Below are 16247 nucleotides of genomic sequence, written 5' to 3' on the forward strand. Positions count from 1 at the left end.
AGCGCCCCAGGGGTACGTGCAACGTGACTTGAGACGCACGAAGCGGAGGAGGGGGTGGCCTCCAATGGGGCTGCCTCCACGAAAGCTTCCCTCAAAAGCTGAAAAGCTCGCAGGCATCGGCGCTGCATTTCAAAATACGTGGCCATACTGTTTTCGGGCGGCAGGCTGGCCAAAACGGCGGTTTGAACTCAATCCCGTCCGATTCGGCTCGGCTCGGCAGTACGGAGCACGGCAAACGGACGACGGAAAGTGGATAGCGGATGGCGGATGGCCGGCCTTTCGATAATTACGGGTCGCTGGAGTCCACGGCCAAGCGATTGTCAATTAATTACTTGCCTAGGTTCGATATCCAACAGCTTCGGTTACTGTGTTCCGTGGTACAAGTGCACGTCTCAGCTTCCGCATCCGTTTACCGTGCGCATCGGTATCGACATCCCAAGCCTCATCGGTGACCGTGACCCAAGGATCGACCGGTAGCATCACGTGCCACGTGCCGGTTCATCAAAAAGTGCAAGGGTAAGTGGCCATGTGCACGGTGATGAGGAAGTTCTACTTCGGACGTAGCAAATACCCCTTACTCCAAGGGGGATCTCGGTCAGTTGAAGTAACGAGGAGGTTTCAGTGCCACGTAATCTCTGGACAGAGGCCTGCCGAACTAACACCGCAAACGGGCAGGAATTGTAGTGATAGGCTCGTAAATACGTGGGAAACGTTTAACCTTTGACCCCCGTAACCTTTTGTCTGCGTATATAACCCTTTGCCATGCATATTCGGCCACCCAGTTGCACGGTACGCCTCATCCCCCGGGGATATTGCTGAAATGAAGTGCTTTTCGGACATGCTCCTTCGTAGTCCGAGAGCTGCAAATAGCCAAACTGCATACACACAACATGGTAACATTGTAACCGAGTGGGAACGTGACGCCGGGGGGCAGGTTCGGGTGCACTGATATAACCACCTGTCACACACACATCCGTGGCACGTGCTGCGCTCCAGGTGGAGGGAGGGTGGTGGGTTGTGTTTGCGGAGAAAGCAGGCCAGAAGTGAAAGTGCAGGCATAAGAGAAAGCGGTGGTACAGTTACGAACGCCAGGAAGCTGGCTAATGGAAGTTGGAAGGATGCTGTGCGCCACTTGTGGCAACGGGACTCCGTTGATCGCCCGCCATTTAAGTGGCACATACCCGTACAAACGGATTCCCCCTCCGGTGGATGTGGCAGGTGTAAACTCTGCTGTTTTCGCTAGAGAGCGCAGGTCTTTCATTAATCCGTGCATAATTAGCGACAGTTCGCCGGGGAAGGACTGATGCGGTCGCAGGATTAGCACTTATGGTATTCGAATTAGTGACACTGTGGATACAGGGTATCGACAGTAACCACTGACTTTACTGACCAGACGTACCAGTAGGTACTAGCCGGGCCAGAAAACTAGGATAATGAGCATGGCTATCGACAAATGGAGATCCCGATGGGCTGCACTGCCTCTGTGTGCTGTGTGTGCCTGTACATATCTAATGGCCGCGCGCAGGAGGGGCCACCCAACAGGTGGCTGCGGAGAGTACTTGTCCGGCCCCTTGGATCGGCTTTCGTCCTGCCCCCCAACACTGCAATTTTAATGCGGCCCAGCGCTTCTGACGAGTGCATGTTAAATAGCAGGCGCTGGCAGGGCAAACGACCCGCCCGGACAGCATGAGTCCCCGGGCTTTTGGGTCGTCCTGCACACCCCACCCCCCAAAAGGCGCCCATTCCCCTCTTCCCCAACCAACACTACTCGCAGGCCGCGCTCTTGGCCTTCGGCTGTGCCTTTAGCCAGTTGCTCAGTTGGCGTTGGCCTGCGGCAGGGAAAACGGCAATGCGGCATGTTTCGTGAAAAGTGGAAAAAGTGAACCTACTATGGCCGGTGCCGATGCAGACAATTTGCCCTGATTGCCGAATGTCAATCTGGTTTTGTCAGCTAATTTGCATGCATACTTCAAGCCGGGCCGGCTCACATTATGCCCATGCCTTGCGCTTTTCCTGGCAGCTCATTTTCCGACTTTTCGCCCCGTTTGACGTTGACGTGCAGCGAAGATTCCCGCGCTTCCTTGGCCGTCGGCTGCAATTAAATCAATAGTTGGTACTAGGCAAGAGGCCAGACCGTAATTTGCCTACGAAGGCTCTACAAATGCACGGAGATGGCTATCATTTGGATGAGCCCCACCTGGTACTTAGGTAATTCTATTTAATCCACATTTTCCGCCATAAAAACTAAATTTTTGAACATTTTTCGAAAATTTTGATGATGTTACCCCTTTTAAAAAATGCGAAAATTGGTTAAAAAAATTTTTTTTCCAAAACCCTTTAAAAAGTGATAAGGATCGTTGGCTTTGGCCATTAGCTTCACAAAACAGTAATTTTAATTAATTTTTTGCCGTTTTTGACTGAGTTATGCCAAAATCCCCTTAAACAACTACACAGGTTTTCTTTCTTTTTTTTCTGTTTCAACGATGTTTATTTTGTTCATACATTAAAGACCTTTTTTGGTTAGTTAAGAACTAAATGCCTTTCACGACGACCCCCCCCAATTGCCAGGTGTGATCAGATAGTAGCAGTGCCCAGAGCGATGACGCCGGTCGGGATCGAGTTCCGTTTCGGATGGGGAGGAGGCGAGTGAATGCACCTATTAGGCGACAATGGGCGAAAGGTGGTTGGTTCCGATAAGGCGCCCGCCCGATGCGCGGGATCATTGTCCACGGATGCGCGGATTACGTGGTGTAGCATAACCAGCGCCATGGAATATTTTACGCAGGGCACAAGGGAGAGCGAGAAATTTTGATTTGAACTGGAGACTCAGCTTGGCGTTTATTTGGCTATGGATCGGTGAGCTATTGACCGAGATTCGTGTTGATTCCGACGCTTATCGCTGGGCCGGATAGTTGTTGTTGTCCCGGGTACACAAAAACAGCAATCCGTATTTTCGGGCAGTCCGTGTTACTCGTAATCTCTAACGCCGCCGGCAACGAGAACAACAGCAAACAGTGGACGTCGACGGCGAAGGAATCGACTGAAACAGCAACTGCTGCCATAGGCGTAAAAATAGCGGGATGGGTTTATAAATAACCAAGCTGAAACTAACAAAGTCCGACATCCAGGAGCGGACTTATCTGAAGCGGGCTCGCAGGCTCGCTATTTTAGCTTCAACACTGCGCCAAATGCTCTCGGGCAGGGAAGCGACCGTCTCCCTGATCGACGAAGTCTGAGGAGGTGTCATATTCAAGGCAGATGACTGCCATACGCGGTTCTTGAAGGTCTCAAAGCCGATCGTCGACAGAACATAGAGGGCGTGCACCACGGACAGTGCCAGGACCGCCTTCAGCAACATGCCGAAAAACGAAAAGCGACTCGGTGGGCGCTCGGAGTTCTCATGTGGTTTGGGTTCAGATTCGCTTTCTGCAAATATAGTAATTGATACTTCATCACCAGATGCGTCCGGACATGGGCAGGCTGGGGCATCTTCGGGTATTGATAATTTCAGATCCGTTGGTGCCAACGTTGCGTTGGATGAATAATCTGGCTGCGACACATCTGTCTGACAACCGAGCGTTACGAGAAGCTTTCCAGTGTTGACACTGCAGACCAGTTCAACATCCTTTGTCTCCACCAAATCGAAGTAGAAACTGGCGGGTGGTGTCTCGTCCTCCAGCTTGTCCACATCCAAAGAAGCTATCCAATTGAACACCTCGAGGGGATCTCTCGGTATGAGCGATGGCTGACGGACAGTCTCCTCCTCCTTGTATAGGTCGTCCGGTTGGGAGATGTCCATTACTAGAAAATATATACTTTTTAGTTTTTTTTTTTTAGTTTTACGGATAGAAGGAAATATATTTCGGGCGTCCGAAGTGTGTGAAATATGCCTGCTTGAATGAACGTGGAGCGTGAGACGGCTGACACTTGGCAACCGGGTAAATATGTATGTACATAGGTTCCTGGCCCAGTTCCTGCTGGGGATCCATTTCGCTCCTTGTGGCAAGTCAAGCCTGCAGCAGCGCTCCATTTCATCCGGCCTGGACTCCACTATCTTATCAACTGGAAATGGGGCGTGGCATGACCACCCTCGGACGCTCTATGCGGAATTGATTCCCAGCAACATTCCCGTTCCCGGTCCCCCTCCCGCAATCCCCCTCCCAGCGAGGGCGTTATCAATGGCCTGGCATAATCGGCTATCAATTTTGTCGCATTACGACAACCATAAACGCGGCGCGGGAAAGGGTTCGCGAGGGCAGGAGAGGACGGGCGTGTATATAGGATCACGGGTTGGTCGACCAACTCACCTCGGATGGCCTACCTATGACCGACGGCCCAGTCTAGTCAGCCTGGTCAGCATGGTCTTGGGGCTGGTGTGTATTTTTAGCATTAGAAATCACATATTTGTACAGCAAATTATGCGATCAGTGCGAAGCGCGGTCAAGTATGATTTCCAATGCGCTCGCTGACTGCGTGACTCTGTATGTACCGCTCCACCAAGCCCGTGTAGAGCATCGGGCATTCGCTGTGGCCCGCGGGGAACTTGTCTCATCGCCGACCTTGATACTGCACTTCTTTTGGCTGCAGCTTGGGTGGCACGCGAGCCTAATCGATTTGCAATTTCAGCTGCAGTAGGCTGCATGGGCAAAGTTCGATTGCGATTGCAGGGGAAAAGCAAAAGTGACGGGGTTGTAAAATTTGAATCAGTAAAGCAAAACAAAAAAATAAATAAATAATAAATAAACAGTTTTGAAAACATAAAAAGTAATAGGGTTTGCCACACTGTGCTTCAATCTTCTGCAGCGGATAAAATTCGAAATGGAGGCGATGGAAATAACTGTTTATCCGTGTGCACTGTAAAATAAATTAATTTCTAAGCGAACAGGAAATAAGAAGTGGGGTTCGACATGGAATAGAGTATAATAGTGCTCAGTGTGGTCTAAACACAATGATTGCTATGATTGTATTCGCTTTTTATGGCCGTTGTGATTTCGATTTACGCACAGTTCAACTCGGGCAAATTTGTTAATTAATATTTAACACTAAGCCAGAAAGGCGTAAGCAGTCGAGACCATCCCCGAGCCCCCCCGCTGCCGACCGAAAGTGCTGTGTTATTTGCACAACACAATTGGAAGCACGAAACCTGTACGAAATATTATAAACTGATAAGGTGCCTATAATCCACAGCGGATTGGGTCCGATCACTTGGCGGCGCTCTCCCGCTCCCGCTCCCGCTCGCGCCCAGAGTTCTCCATGCGCGCTCTTTGGGGCTGACCACTGATAAGGAGCGAGCGAGCGGTGCGAGAGGCCTGGAGAGGAGAGTGGAGAGCGCTTCGCTGTTTGCTTGTCTTTGCTGCCGTTCCTTCTTCGGCTGCTCGGTGCTCGGCGTTCTGCTCTTACACGGCTCGCATTTAATTTAATTCGTCGCCTGCTCTGCTGACAGCGACATCGGTTGCGTCTCGCCAAAAAGTAATACTCGCTCCCGCGATTTGGAAGCCAGTGAAGCCATCGGGAAAGGGAAAGCCAAGCCGGGAGTCAGTGTTAGAAGCACCGTTATTGCCGTTTAGCGTGACCGAGTGTGCATTCGCCGCAAGGACATATCGTGTGTGGCCAGTTGCCAAGGGCGCTGTACATCAAGCAGCGCAGTCAAAGTGCGACGCGATCGAAATCGCATTCATTCAGTTTTATTGAACACTCGACGCCCCGTTCAATCCGTATTCTCGACGATTGGACAACTGCAATTGTAACGCGAAGAACACAAACTGTCAACAAAGTCGTAAATTCGCACACTGCGGCAGTAAAGTGAAGCAATCGAAGGGAAAAGAGCAAAAGAGTGCAGGCAGCAACAAGTTAATTACCAAATAACAGGCGAAAGGTAAGTCGGCTGGATCAGATAAGGCGATTATAACTGTTGAGCCCAGCAAACAGACTCTCAAATATGTGTGATCTTTTACATCTGATCGGATCACCGATCACCGATCTCCGATCACCACACCGCCGATCCAATCCTCCAGAAGCGAAACGCCATCGCCTGGAGTCGGGAAGCCATTCAAATGCCGAGAATGCATGCGTTTCGTCGAAACTATTTTTAAACAGATCGTTTCTTTACTTTCGGCTTTTTCGGATTTCTCTTTCCCGCTTGGCGCGCCTGCAGACCCAGTACGTGGGAGAAAAAGAACAGAAGTGCATTCATTGCTCCCCCTCCCTTATCACTCGCCAGGTGGCCGTGATCGATATTGATAGCTCCTGATATTGATGTTGACTAAATGCGAGGCTTGCGTTTACGGCTGTGTGGACAAGATTGGGAAAGATTGATCGGGTTTTCGGGGGAAGTGGGGAAGTGGGGATATCAAACAGTGAAAACTAAGTTCTTTGAATTTAATCTGCTCGTCAAGTTCAAGTTGATACAGCAGTATATGGCGAGAAGTTAGTTTCCTGCTGAAGTTCACAGGATCGATTTAGGGCAGGTTAATAAAACCTTGTCATGAATTTCCCAAGCCGTTGAATCCGGTTAGTGGGTCAGTATCTTTCCCTGGCCAGGTTCAACAGCCTGGTTAGCTGGAGGTGATTGATGGGAGGTTGAGGGCATGGGATTCCGACTGGGAAGTGAGCACAAAGTAAGCCCAAGGCCGCAATAATTAAAAATCCGTGACCGCAAACGCTGAAATTCATTTAGTGCCGAGCAAAGTGAATTAATTTCATAATAAACAAAGTGCGAATGACAGCTCTTCCAGCTGAGATGCAGTTGAAGGCAAGGATAGCCGCGGCATAAATCTGAAAGGACAAAGGCAGCAGGCACTACTCCTTCCCACATAGTTAAGGAGTTGAGCACTGGAAATGGATCGCATACTACCCACGAAAGGGGTGAATCACTCGATTCGCCTGCATGCCCCTGCTTTTCTACATAAGTTCGTTTGTTTTGATACTGTTGGTTCAACGACTTTGCTGACTAGCCAACAGAAATAGTAGCAAAATAGAAGCCTCGCGGCTACACTCGAAGAAAATGTTGCTACCTTTGGAAGTTTATTGCTCAGAATAACAGAGCCAACAGGAGTCCAATCTAATCCCGACACTTTGATGATCATTAATTTGGCGAGTGATCGAAATAATTCTCAGTGCCTCACGTAACCGAAGTGTTCGTGTTGCCTTTGCTTTTGTTTCTTCTTTTGCTTTTGCTTTTGTCTTTGCTTCTGCTGATATTGCATTTAGCCTACTTCGCACATTTTGTCACATTTTCGGGGCTATCTCCCGGCTCTTACACTCATATGCAGATAGGTCAAGGGCAAAGTCCCGCGAGTGTCCCCCACCCGATGGACGAGTGACTGGGTGCATCCAGTCCGAGTGCTATCGCTCTTGGAGGAGGGGCAGTGGTGGTGCTGTGGTTGCCGGGCGAAAGTGCATGATAAACAAGTGGAGGGGCTCGGGGCCACATGCAGTAGAATTGAGCAGTAATTACCGATTACGATCCAGTTGGCAACTGGTTCATCAAAGCTTTAGTGCATATGTCCACCTAAGTACGCTTGAGAGCATTTCAAATTCAGATTACTCCGTTCGTTGTCCTAAACGGTATGAATAAATGAATTGTAATGAATTTGTTGCCTTGAGAAGCAATTGGAAGCTAATAATCAAATGAATGTTGGCTCATAAAATATATTATTAACCATAAAGTTAATATGTGTCATGACACTGAGTGTTTCTATAAGCGAATAGAGCTATTATTATAGATAATTCCGCTTTCATTCGATTTAAAGTAGACCAGATGAAGCCAAAGTCCAATTATGTGTGAATAGATGAGTTTCGGTCAAGGGGCGGATATTCAGTAATAATTACATTCAATTATAATTATATATGTGCCGTACTAACTAAATTCCTTTGGTCCGCGCCGCCAATGTTGCGTATGCGCAATCTCTTTGTCGGCGATATAAGATTCGGTTGTGTGACGAACGCCTGAATGTCATGGCCAGATTTTGGACCAGCCGAGTCCATTGATAATGCCATTTCGCTCGAGGCTCTTGAGGTAAAAGTGTACGGCTCTCATTTGCGCTGATTTGATTTGTATTATTTTAATTGTCTCTGATTGCACAAAAGAGCGACGCCGACGGATGAGTCACTCCGGCCAAGTTGGAGAGGGGATGCGTTTCCTGTTGACTTAGTGCGACTAGAAACCACATACTATGGCGTTCTGCAGTATAACGCCCCTCCCGACGACCGTCGCCCGATTGTTCGTTCCTAATCAATTTTAGGTTAAGTTTCTAGCCTTTGTTCATGCCTGGCTTTCAGTGTAATGTGTGTGCATCATATCAAGTACTGGCTGATATGGCTTTGGAAAAAGTGAAATGGCATTTGTTTTTGTTCAGCCGGGGATGGGGGGAATATACCCACCCCGCCGCTCTGCTCGGTTCGCATCTGCTTTATCACGTCACAATTATCTTGCGGCATTGTTGCAACTTTTGCGCTTTGTTTCCACCACACAAAAACGCAGCAAAACCAACAATGATTGAGCAGGCAGAATTTCTGAAGGCCCATGTATGTATATTCATGCTCTATACTATCTTCAAAGCTGAACAGATGGGAAAACAAAACAGCAAAATAGACGAAAGGAAAATACCTCCACTATACAGAGGTGGTCAAAAGTATTTTCACTTTTCACATTTCACTCAAATGCACTTTGTGAAAATAATTTTGACCACCTCTGTAAATCGAAGAATAGATAGAAATTCACCTCAAGCCTTAGTTAGCTGGAGAAGCGAGTGGCACTTTCGTGACTTTCTCGCCGCATAAACGAACGACTTTCCGCGCTGATCGCTGGGGGTCCAAATGGCAAACGGCTCAGCTCCGATCGTCCACAGTCTGGTGTTTTTCTGAGCCGAGCCTGATAAGCCGCGTTGAGAGCTATATATAATGTAGCGATGTGCCATCTCTCCTGGCTTGCCGATTCGAGGGGCAATGGACAATGGAATCGTAAGCGGAATCTGCCAAATAACCGTGATGATTGGGACCGTGCTAATGAGCAGCGGACGGACTGGAAGGCCGGGGTCAATGGGTGACTGAGGGGCTGATAACTGCTTTGATTTGGTTTGCTTCGCTTTGGCCCGCCACCTATATTAGCATATATTCCGGGGCTTTACGTTTAAATTTAACTTGTTCGCTGCTGAGCATATAAATGAGAATTAAGTTGAAGCCAATCCTAGAACCACGCCCCATTACTTCGAATTGTTTTGAAAAACCCAAGCTAGAAGAATTCGCAGAACCCCCGCCGTCCGTCTGTCAGATTGTACATTCCCCACCAAATTGTGCGGTCTATCTGTTTTTAGTGTTTTTAGCAGGTTCAATGAATTTGGCCGAGCTCGGCTGATAACCAGGGCAGACACACCAGCGACAACATCCTCTTCATCACGTGTTTTCAATATGCTGGAGCTGGGCGCGGCACTCGACCTTCTGAACCCATCTTGGCAATGACTGCCCTCTAATTGCTTCCATTTGTTTCCCGCGTTTCAGTTGCTGCAACATGAGCCGCTGGCTTTAAGGAGCACATCCCATCAGCAACAGCAGGAGAAGCAGCAGCAGTTGCCACATACAGGCAGCAGGTGCAACCGGAGAGGAGACCCACTCGCAGGTCAAGGTTCTTCCGGAAACCAGAGCAATCAGACCAGGGCGACACCAGCAACATGGTACACGGACCGCCGGCTCGCAGAAAATCACAGCAGCAGCATGAGGCCTGCGAGATGGACATGGAGCGGCAGCCCACCCCGCCGGACGGCGGATGGGGATGGGTGGTGGTCTTCGGCTCCTTCATGATACACATAGTCAGTAAGTGAAAGTCAACTGGCAAAGCTTTAACTCAGTGCTACAGAGCTTAAGAACCTTCGGTATTTTCTAGTCGATTCCCCGACTGGAATGAGTAACACCCCCCGAATCGGGTTTCAATTAAGGTGGGAAGGTGCCCGTGGGGCTCTCGCCGGAGGAAGACTTGACCAACTGGGGTTGGGCAAATGCGGCGGGTAGGCTAGCCATCACCACTGCCACTGCCACCGCCACCGCCACCGCCACCTTTACAGCTGCCATAAATCAAACCCAAGAGCATGGGGCCGACCCGGCAACCAAAAGTGGCCAGGAATAAAAGTAATAGGCATTTCGTGGATTTTTGGGGATCGTAAATACTAAGGCACTCTAATCGCCGCAAATCAGCAGCGGGATAGATTGGAAGAGGGACTTATCGGCAAAGTCCGATCCAGATACTGACACTCGATACGCTGAAGGCTTAGGTGGTGGTGAAGGTGGAGGTGGAGCACAGTCACCACTTCAGCCGTGCGACTATCAATTGAATGATAATTGTGGCCAAGTGTCCAGTGCGTCGATACGCAGTCGATAATCTTATCGCCGTGTGGGCTGTAATTGCCTGGTCACGGAAATAGTTCGCGCTCGGTGGGATGGGGGCTAGAGCAGACTGGTGGGGAATGGGGATCCTGATGAAATGGAAGCCCTAATTAATTACCTACTGAACTGATTTATGGCCAGCGCCCGACAACCAGTTCGATCGAACGAAATCCACTTTGGGCAGGCTCTTGGAATACGGGCCTGCTTAGGGCATCCGATATATACATACGAGGCTAATCCCGGAGTGATCTCTTCTACCCCGCAGCCGATGGCATGACCTACTCCTTTGGCATCTTCTACAATGAGTTCCTGGACTATTTCAACGAGGGCAAAGGCTACACAGCTTGGATTGCCTCCATAATGGTAGGCGTGACCTTCTCATCCGGTAAGCCATACTCAGTCCGATCTTTAGGATCAACTATGATTGTTGATGATACGTTTATCCTGCAGGACCGATCAGCTCGTCGTTCGTAAATCGATATGGCTGTCGAGCGGTGACCATAGCGGGCTCCATTTTGGCCGCCAGCTGCATCATCGTGAGCATGTTCGCCCAGAATGTCCTCACGCTGATCATCACGATCGGTTTCGGAACGGGCTTGGGCTTTGGGCTCATCTACCTGCCGGCCATCGTGAGTGTGACGCAGTACTTCGAAGCCAAGAGATCTCTGGCCACGGGAATCGCCGTCTGCGGCTCCGGATTCGGTACCTTCGTCTTTGCCCCGCTCACGGAGTTCCTGATCGGCAACTACGGGTGGCGCGGTGCGATGCTGATTATCGGCGGCATCGTGCTCAACTGCATCATCTTTGGGGCCATGTTCCGACCGCTGGAGCTAGAGGCACCGCCGCAGACGCCGCCGAACACACCGAGCACTCCCAAGCTGGCCAAGAAGTCGGCCATTATCGACCAGAACACCACGCCGGCGGAGCTGGAGCCCCTCAAGGTCCTGCCCAAGGATCAGTACCTGCAGCTGCCGCAGCGCGCGGATACTCCGGTCTCGGGGGGTGCCCTCTGCCGGTCCAACAGCGTTGGCCACAACCTCAAGCCCAGTCTGGTGAGTCCATTAAAATAAGTCGCGAATTTGATCCCTTTATTGATTTTACTTTAATTAACATGCTTCAGAACAACAACTCGAACGGCGCCGTCAATGGGCAGGGACCCACCTTGGTGACCCCACCGCAGGCGGTGGTGAAGAGCACCAGCAACGATGACATCGCCCGCAAGTGCCACAGCCAGTTGCAGCTGACTCCTCTGAGGGATGCGCACCGCGAGCGGAGTGCCAGTGGCACCATGTACCGCCCGGATGCTCTCTACCAGGTGGGCTAGCCGAATCGAGGTGTTCGTGTAGTGGAGTATCTAATGCTATTCTGTCTTCGTGCGCAGGGCTCCCTGCACAACCTTCCCGACTATGTGAGCTCCAGGAACGATCTGAGCCGCTCCATTTCCGGCTCCGGCGTTATAAAGCGGTATGGCTCCCTTCGCCAGAGCAACAACGTGTCCCAGAGTCAGGTGAGCTTATGAGATCAAATGAAACGCATATCAAGTGCTGACCAGGGCTTATGCATAGTACGAAGAAACTTACCAGGTGTGCTGGTGCTGCAGTTGTCATTGCAGTTGTACAAGTGTGTCCCTCCTCTCCTCGAATATGATCTCTCTCAGCTTGTGTGTGTGTTGAAGGAGGGCTAACTTAGTCCGTGCTACACGTATAAAGTGTATAAAATGTAGAAAAGGGCGAGAATCTGAGGTACTTCGATAAATCATTGGAATGGCGTGCCCACTTGGCATCCTGGTGATTGGTCGGTGGTCTGTGAAGGAAGAGCGAGCGATATGTCCCCCCTCATCAAATAGGCCCGCAGCTTTCTGAAGATCCCCTTGAACCAGCCGGCCAGGAGTAGTCGAAGACGGGGCATCCAATGGTGCGGTTCTGATACCCGTTGAACATCATGGCGATAAAGGGAATAACTACCACCGATAAAAGCCTCATCTTCCGAATACATGGACACCGCCTCTAAGTTTAGGTTCCACTTGATACGGCCGCGATACTCCATACAGATGGACATATTGACATTCACACTATTAACATTTAACGGTGGGTCCAAAACAACATTTTCCCTTTCTGGTCGAACACCTTCATCCACGATAGCTGAATCCATAGTCCTATCCAAAATCTATCCAAAATATTTTTTTTAAACAAAGCGAAATCTGACACCGGTTAGAAAGTAGAATGACATTTGATTTATTTGAGCTGACTTAAAATTCAATTCTACTTAGATTTTTTAAAAAAAAGGGAAAAAGGTAGCATGGAAACATTGTAGTCTAGAAGAGATGCGCCAGATAGCTTCTCCAAAGCCAGAGGATCAGCTTGTAGAGCAAAAAGAGGCGAAGCAGCCGGTAGAGGAACACCTTGCTGCAAGAATTTCACCTGAAGTCGACTATGTATTAAGCAAGAACGGGTACTCACATCCTTAAGATTCTCTTGGAACGCCCCAGAGTCTTCGGATCCTCGCGTAGCAAGTGCGTTCGGATACTGTAGAGCATGCTGCCGCAGGATTGAATCACCAGGCCATGGATGTCCGGATGGTTGAAGGCATCCAAGTTGAATGCAGAACTGGAGCGGATAGGATGGAACGGTGATATGGGGCAACTAACTAGCTACTAAGTGAACCGCACGTACCCCTCGCTCTGCTTGGACAGCGACTCCATGTCCGTAACACCGGGACTGTCCCAGTTGTTGAACATGAAGGGCTGCATCACCTCCAGCGTTTGGTAGGCCTTGCGAACCGCACTCATCAGCACGGGCTTCCGACCGAAGATCCTTAGGAGCAGATCGAGAATAAGGGCCGGCAGGATCTGCTTGGTGAAGACGAGAAACTGGTAGGCCCACCGCCTATCCGTGTAGTGGCAGCCCGGGATCATCAGGTTCTTTTCAAATGCCACATCCCGCCACAAGTCCAGCGTGTCCATCTGCTCGGCAATCTGGGTGAAGGTGTGCGGCACGTGGGTGCACGACGAGGACAGGTAAACTGGCAGATCAGCCGGTGGGCCCTGCCTGTAAATCTCGTAGCCCATTTTGGTGTAACACAGCATGCTCTTGATGCCAATGTCCTGCGGCGTGATGTCCAGTCGAATGTCCTTTCCCAGGTAAACAGTCTTGAGGATTCCAGCGCCGACCAGCGCGAACAGTCCCATGGCGCCCATCAAGGATGGCGAGAATCCAGGCGATGGGTCGTCCACGGCAAAAAGAACTGGGAAAGGCTTTGTTTGTAAATCAGGGACTAATGGATTTGCAGTCCTTTGATTACCTATGGAAGGACGATACACTATTACTGGCAGCCGATGGCGGTAGTCATTCACCAGGGATTCGGCCAGGTTTTTGGTAAACGTATACGTGTTGGGAAAGCCCACGATCAACCTGGGGCAGGGAGCCATGGGATAACCAAATGATAGATCATTATATAAAATCGATAGCCAAGTGTATTCCTTACCAAAGGAATCAATATGGAGGCAATCGGACTGCCCCATCGACTTACTTTCTTGTTAACGCGTTGAGCATCCCGTCGTCTGCGACATCGTCGATCAGTCGAAGGCACAACCGCCAGTCCATCGGCGAGGAGTAGTACTGCAAGGATCAGAGCCATAGAGTCAGGGAAACAAGCATCCGTAACACACCCACCTTGGGCTCCACCCGCGTCAAATAGGGATTACTGTAGAATGTGGAAACGTGGACGAAGGCCCTCAGCTTGGGCAGAGTCTCGGCGAATTTGAGCGCCTCCAAGGTGCCTCCGACATTCAGACGTAGGGCCTCGCGGAGCGGCTCATCGAATCGCACCGTGGCTGCACAGTGGTAGACCAGGGAAACACCTTTCATACGCTGCATCATCGAGGGATCGATGCCCAGTCCCGGCAAAGAGACGTCGCCCGGGACCGCCACGATCTTGTCCAGCTCTTCGGGCTTTTGCGCGGCCAGCACGTGAAAGACAGTGGCCTGCCGCAGTCGGACGAGTCTCTGCTCCGCTGTCAGCTGTTTGCGAGGACGCAGCAGAACGTAGATGCGGCGAACGTTGCAGGAGCGCAGGAGCTTCTCGACCAGCGCCTTGCCCACCACTCCAGATCCGCCCGTCACGAATAACTCGCTATCCTCGAAGAACTCCTCCATTTCCCCGGATGGTGGATGGTGCATCGTGATTCACTGACCAGAGCCCGCAAAGCACTGAAACGCCGCTCCAGGGGTCGATCCGCTTAACTGAACTGCTCGTGTTCATTAAATCCGTGATTTGATTAACATGAGCTGCGCCACTACATTTACATGCTAATTTCGGGTTCAATGCGATCGTAAGCACGTTACAGTTGGCAGTGACCCGGCAATCCCGCATTGGTGTGACCTTAAGCGGGTTCCATTTCCCATGAGGTGGAGCTCGAGTTCTCCCTGTACTTAGGTTAATAAAAATTAGGAATGCCGATGATAACCCGATTCATCCGTTTCAGGAGGAGGCCAAGTGCTGTGGCTGCATCACTTGCTCCAAGGAGACCCGCGACACATTCGCCGAAATGATGAACTTCTCCCTGCTCAAGGACATGGTGTTCGTGATCTTCTCCGTTTCTAACTTCTGCACGAGCATTGGTTTCAACGTTCCGTACCTGTATGTGGTCGCCTACGCGGAGACCCTGAAGCTCACCAAGACGGATGCCAGCTACCTGATATCCACGATTGGCGTGGCCAACACAGTGGGCCGCATAATCCTGGGCTACATATCGGACAAACCGTGGGTGAACCGCCTCCTGGTCTACAACGTCTGCCTCACCGCCTGCGGAATTTGTAAGTTTGTGATCTGATCGGCTCGACCTTCAGACTAATCCTTCTTCCGTTCCCTCTCCACTAGCCACTGCCATGGTGCCGCTGTGCCACGACTTCCAATCCCTGGCCTTCTACTGCTGCGTCTTTGGCTTCACGATCGGCGCCTATGTGGGCCTGACCTCGGTCATTCTGGTGGACCTGTTGGGACTGGACAAGCTGACCAACGCCTTTGGCCTTCTGCTGCTCTTCCAGGGTATTGCCAGCTTCATTGGTCCGCCCATCGGAGGTGAGTACTCGCAATAGCTGGAAGTAGTGCTCTGTGTCTGAACTTTGCTCCCCAGGCTGGATGTACGACCTTACGGACTCGTATGCGCCGGCCTTCCTGATGGCTGGACTCATGATCGCCATCAGCGGACTGGTGATGTTCGCCATTCCGCCGCTGCAGCGCCTGCAGGCCCGCAAGTCGGAGCGAAAGCCCAACACCGAGCACCTGGCCCTTAGTTAGTAGTTCACCGCCACCCATCCACCACCCACAGTGCCCTGTTTATTCCTACTCCATATTTTTTTGTTTTTTTTTCTACTGTAACTATAAATCTAGATACGTACTGATGCACACGACACTTGGTTAGATTAAGTCCTAGACCTAGGCCAGCCATGTACCGAGGTATGCGTGTATGCCGCAGCTATGGCATATCCGAATATTTGTGTACGGGCGACTGTCACCGAACCCCCGGCTCCTTCCCCCCGAGCCATGACCCATGACCCCAGACCCCATACCCCATTAAAGGCCCCCATTGCAAGTGCATGCAAATGTGTGCCTACACGTACTTGTACCCATACCAAATTATTGTTATTCTATTATGACTGTATGCCTGTGCGTGTGTCCGTCTGTGTATGCGCCATTAAAGAAAGCTTTTGTACAACAACAGAAAACCACAAAAGTCCATTTAGAAATCGATTGGCTGAAAAACTACACTTGCCCCTGACAATGGGAATATGAAATGTGCGCGTGGTAAGTAGCGTTGTGCTTGAAGCAATCTATTTTTTACCACATTAAATACCAAAGATACAGGCTCT

At 50.4% G+C, this 16247-nt stretch overlaps 4 protein-coding genes across 6 annotated transcripts; 1 reads left to right on the forward strand and 3 right to left on the reverse strand.

Moving 5' to 3' along the window:
- Positions 1-229: 229 nt before the first annotated feature.
- On the forward strand, positions 230-16103 carry LOC6616112 (monocarboxylate transporter 12). Of its 2 annotated transcripts, none has more exons than XM_032724488.1 (9): positions 230-516; positions 9499-9810; positions 10643-10762; positions 10828-11429; positions 11498-11692; positions 11759-11884; positions 14861-15191; positions 15256-15456; positions 15512-16103. In XM_032724488.1, the coding sequence occupies exons 2-9, from the start codon at positions 9669-9671 to the stop codon at positions 15673-15675; spliced, it is 1881 nt and encodes a 626-aa protein (XP_032580379.1). In that variant the 5' UTR covers positions 230-516; positions 9499-9668; the 3' UTR covers positions 15676-16103. The 2 variants fall into 2 exon arrangements, with proteins under 2 accessions (XP_032580379.1, XP_002040477.1); XM_002040441.2 differs by lacking the exon at positions 230-516 and adding an exon at positions 5429-5875.
- LOC6616111 lies at positions 2372-5328 on the reverse strand. 2 transcript variants are annotated; one of them, XM_032724490.1, is made up of 3 exons: positions 5005-5328; positions 4308-4636; positions 2372-3801 (listed from the first exon to the last, which is right to left on the reverse strand). In XM_032724490.1, exon 3 carries the CDS (start codon positions 3797-3799, stop codon positions 3137-3139), a length of 663 nt encoding a protein of 220 aa, XP_032580381.1. In that variant the 5' UTR covers positions 3800-3801; positions 4308-4636; positions 5005-5328; the 3' UTR covers positions 2372-3136. The 2 variants fall into 2 exon arrangements, with proteins under 2 accessions (XP_032580381.1, XP_002040476.1); XM_002040440.2 differs by having other exon boundaries at positions 4308-5328.
- LOC116801975 lies at positions 11904-12546 on the reverse strand. Its single transcript, XM_032724491.1, has one exon. The coding sequence runs from the start codon at positions 12526-12528 to the stop codon at positions 12133-12135; it is 396 nt and encodes a 131-aa protein (XP_032580382.1). The 5' UTR covers positions 12529-12546; the 3' UTR covers positions 11904-12132.
- On the reverse strand, positions 12596-14702 carry LOC6616113 (fatty acyl-CoA reductase wat). The gene is made up of 6 exons (XM_002040442.2): positions 14049-14702; positions 13906-13994; positions 13678-13787; positions 13050-13620; positions 12837-12983; positions 12596-12782 (listed from the first exon to the last, which is right to left on the reverse strand). Exons 1-6 carry the CDS (start codon positions 14553-14555, stop codon positions 12692-12694), a joined length of 1515 nt encoding a protein of 504 aa, XP_002040478.1. The 5' UTR covers positions 14556-14702; the 3' UTR covers positions 12596-12691.
- Positions 16104-16247: the final 144 nt, after the last annotated feature.

The sequence above is a fragment of the Drosophila sechellia genome, chromosome X (assembly GCF_004382195.2).
Source record: "Drosophila sechellia strain sech25 chromosome X, ASM438219v1, whole genome shotgun sequence".
NCBI classification, from domain to species: domain Eukaryota; kingdom Metazoa; phylum Arthropoda; class Insecta; order Diptera; family Drosophilidae; genus Drosophila; species Drosophila sechellia.

Coding starts and splice junctions, on each gene's coding strand:
- LOC6616111 (XM_032724490.1), bottom strand. CDS start 3,799: ATGGACATCTCCCAACCGGACGACCTATACAAGGAGGAGGAGACTGTC.
- LOC6616112 (XM_032724488.1), top strand. CDS start 9,669: ATGGTACACGGACCGCCGGCTCGCAGAAAATCACAGCAGCAGCATGAG. Junction 11,885..14,860: donor ACAACGTGTCCCAGAGTCAG/GTGAGCTTATGA, acceptor CATCCGTTTCAG/GAGGAGGCCAAGTGCTGTGG. Junction 15,457..15,511: donor CATTGGTCCGCCCATCGGAG/GTGAGTACTCGC, acceptor TTTGCTCCCCAG/GCTGGATGTACGACCTTACG.
- LOC116801975 (XM_032724491.1), bottom strand. CDS start 12,528: ATGGATTCAGCTATCGTGGATGAAGGTGTTCGACCAGAAAGGGAAAAT.
- LOC6616113 (XM_002040442.2), bottom strand. CDS start 14,555: ATGCACCATCCACCATCCGGGGAAATGGAGGAGTTCTTCGAGGATAGC. Junction 13,995..14,048: donor TGACGCGGGTGGAGCCCAAG/GTGGGTGTGTTA, acceptor TGATCCTTGCAG/TACTACTCCTCGCCGATGGA. Junction 12,984..13,049: donor CTGTCCAAGCAGAGCGAGGG/GTACGTGCGGTT, acceptor TATCCGCTCCAG/TTCTGCATTCAACTTGGATG.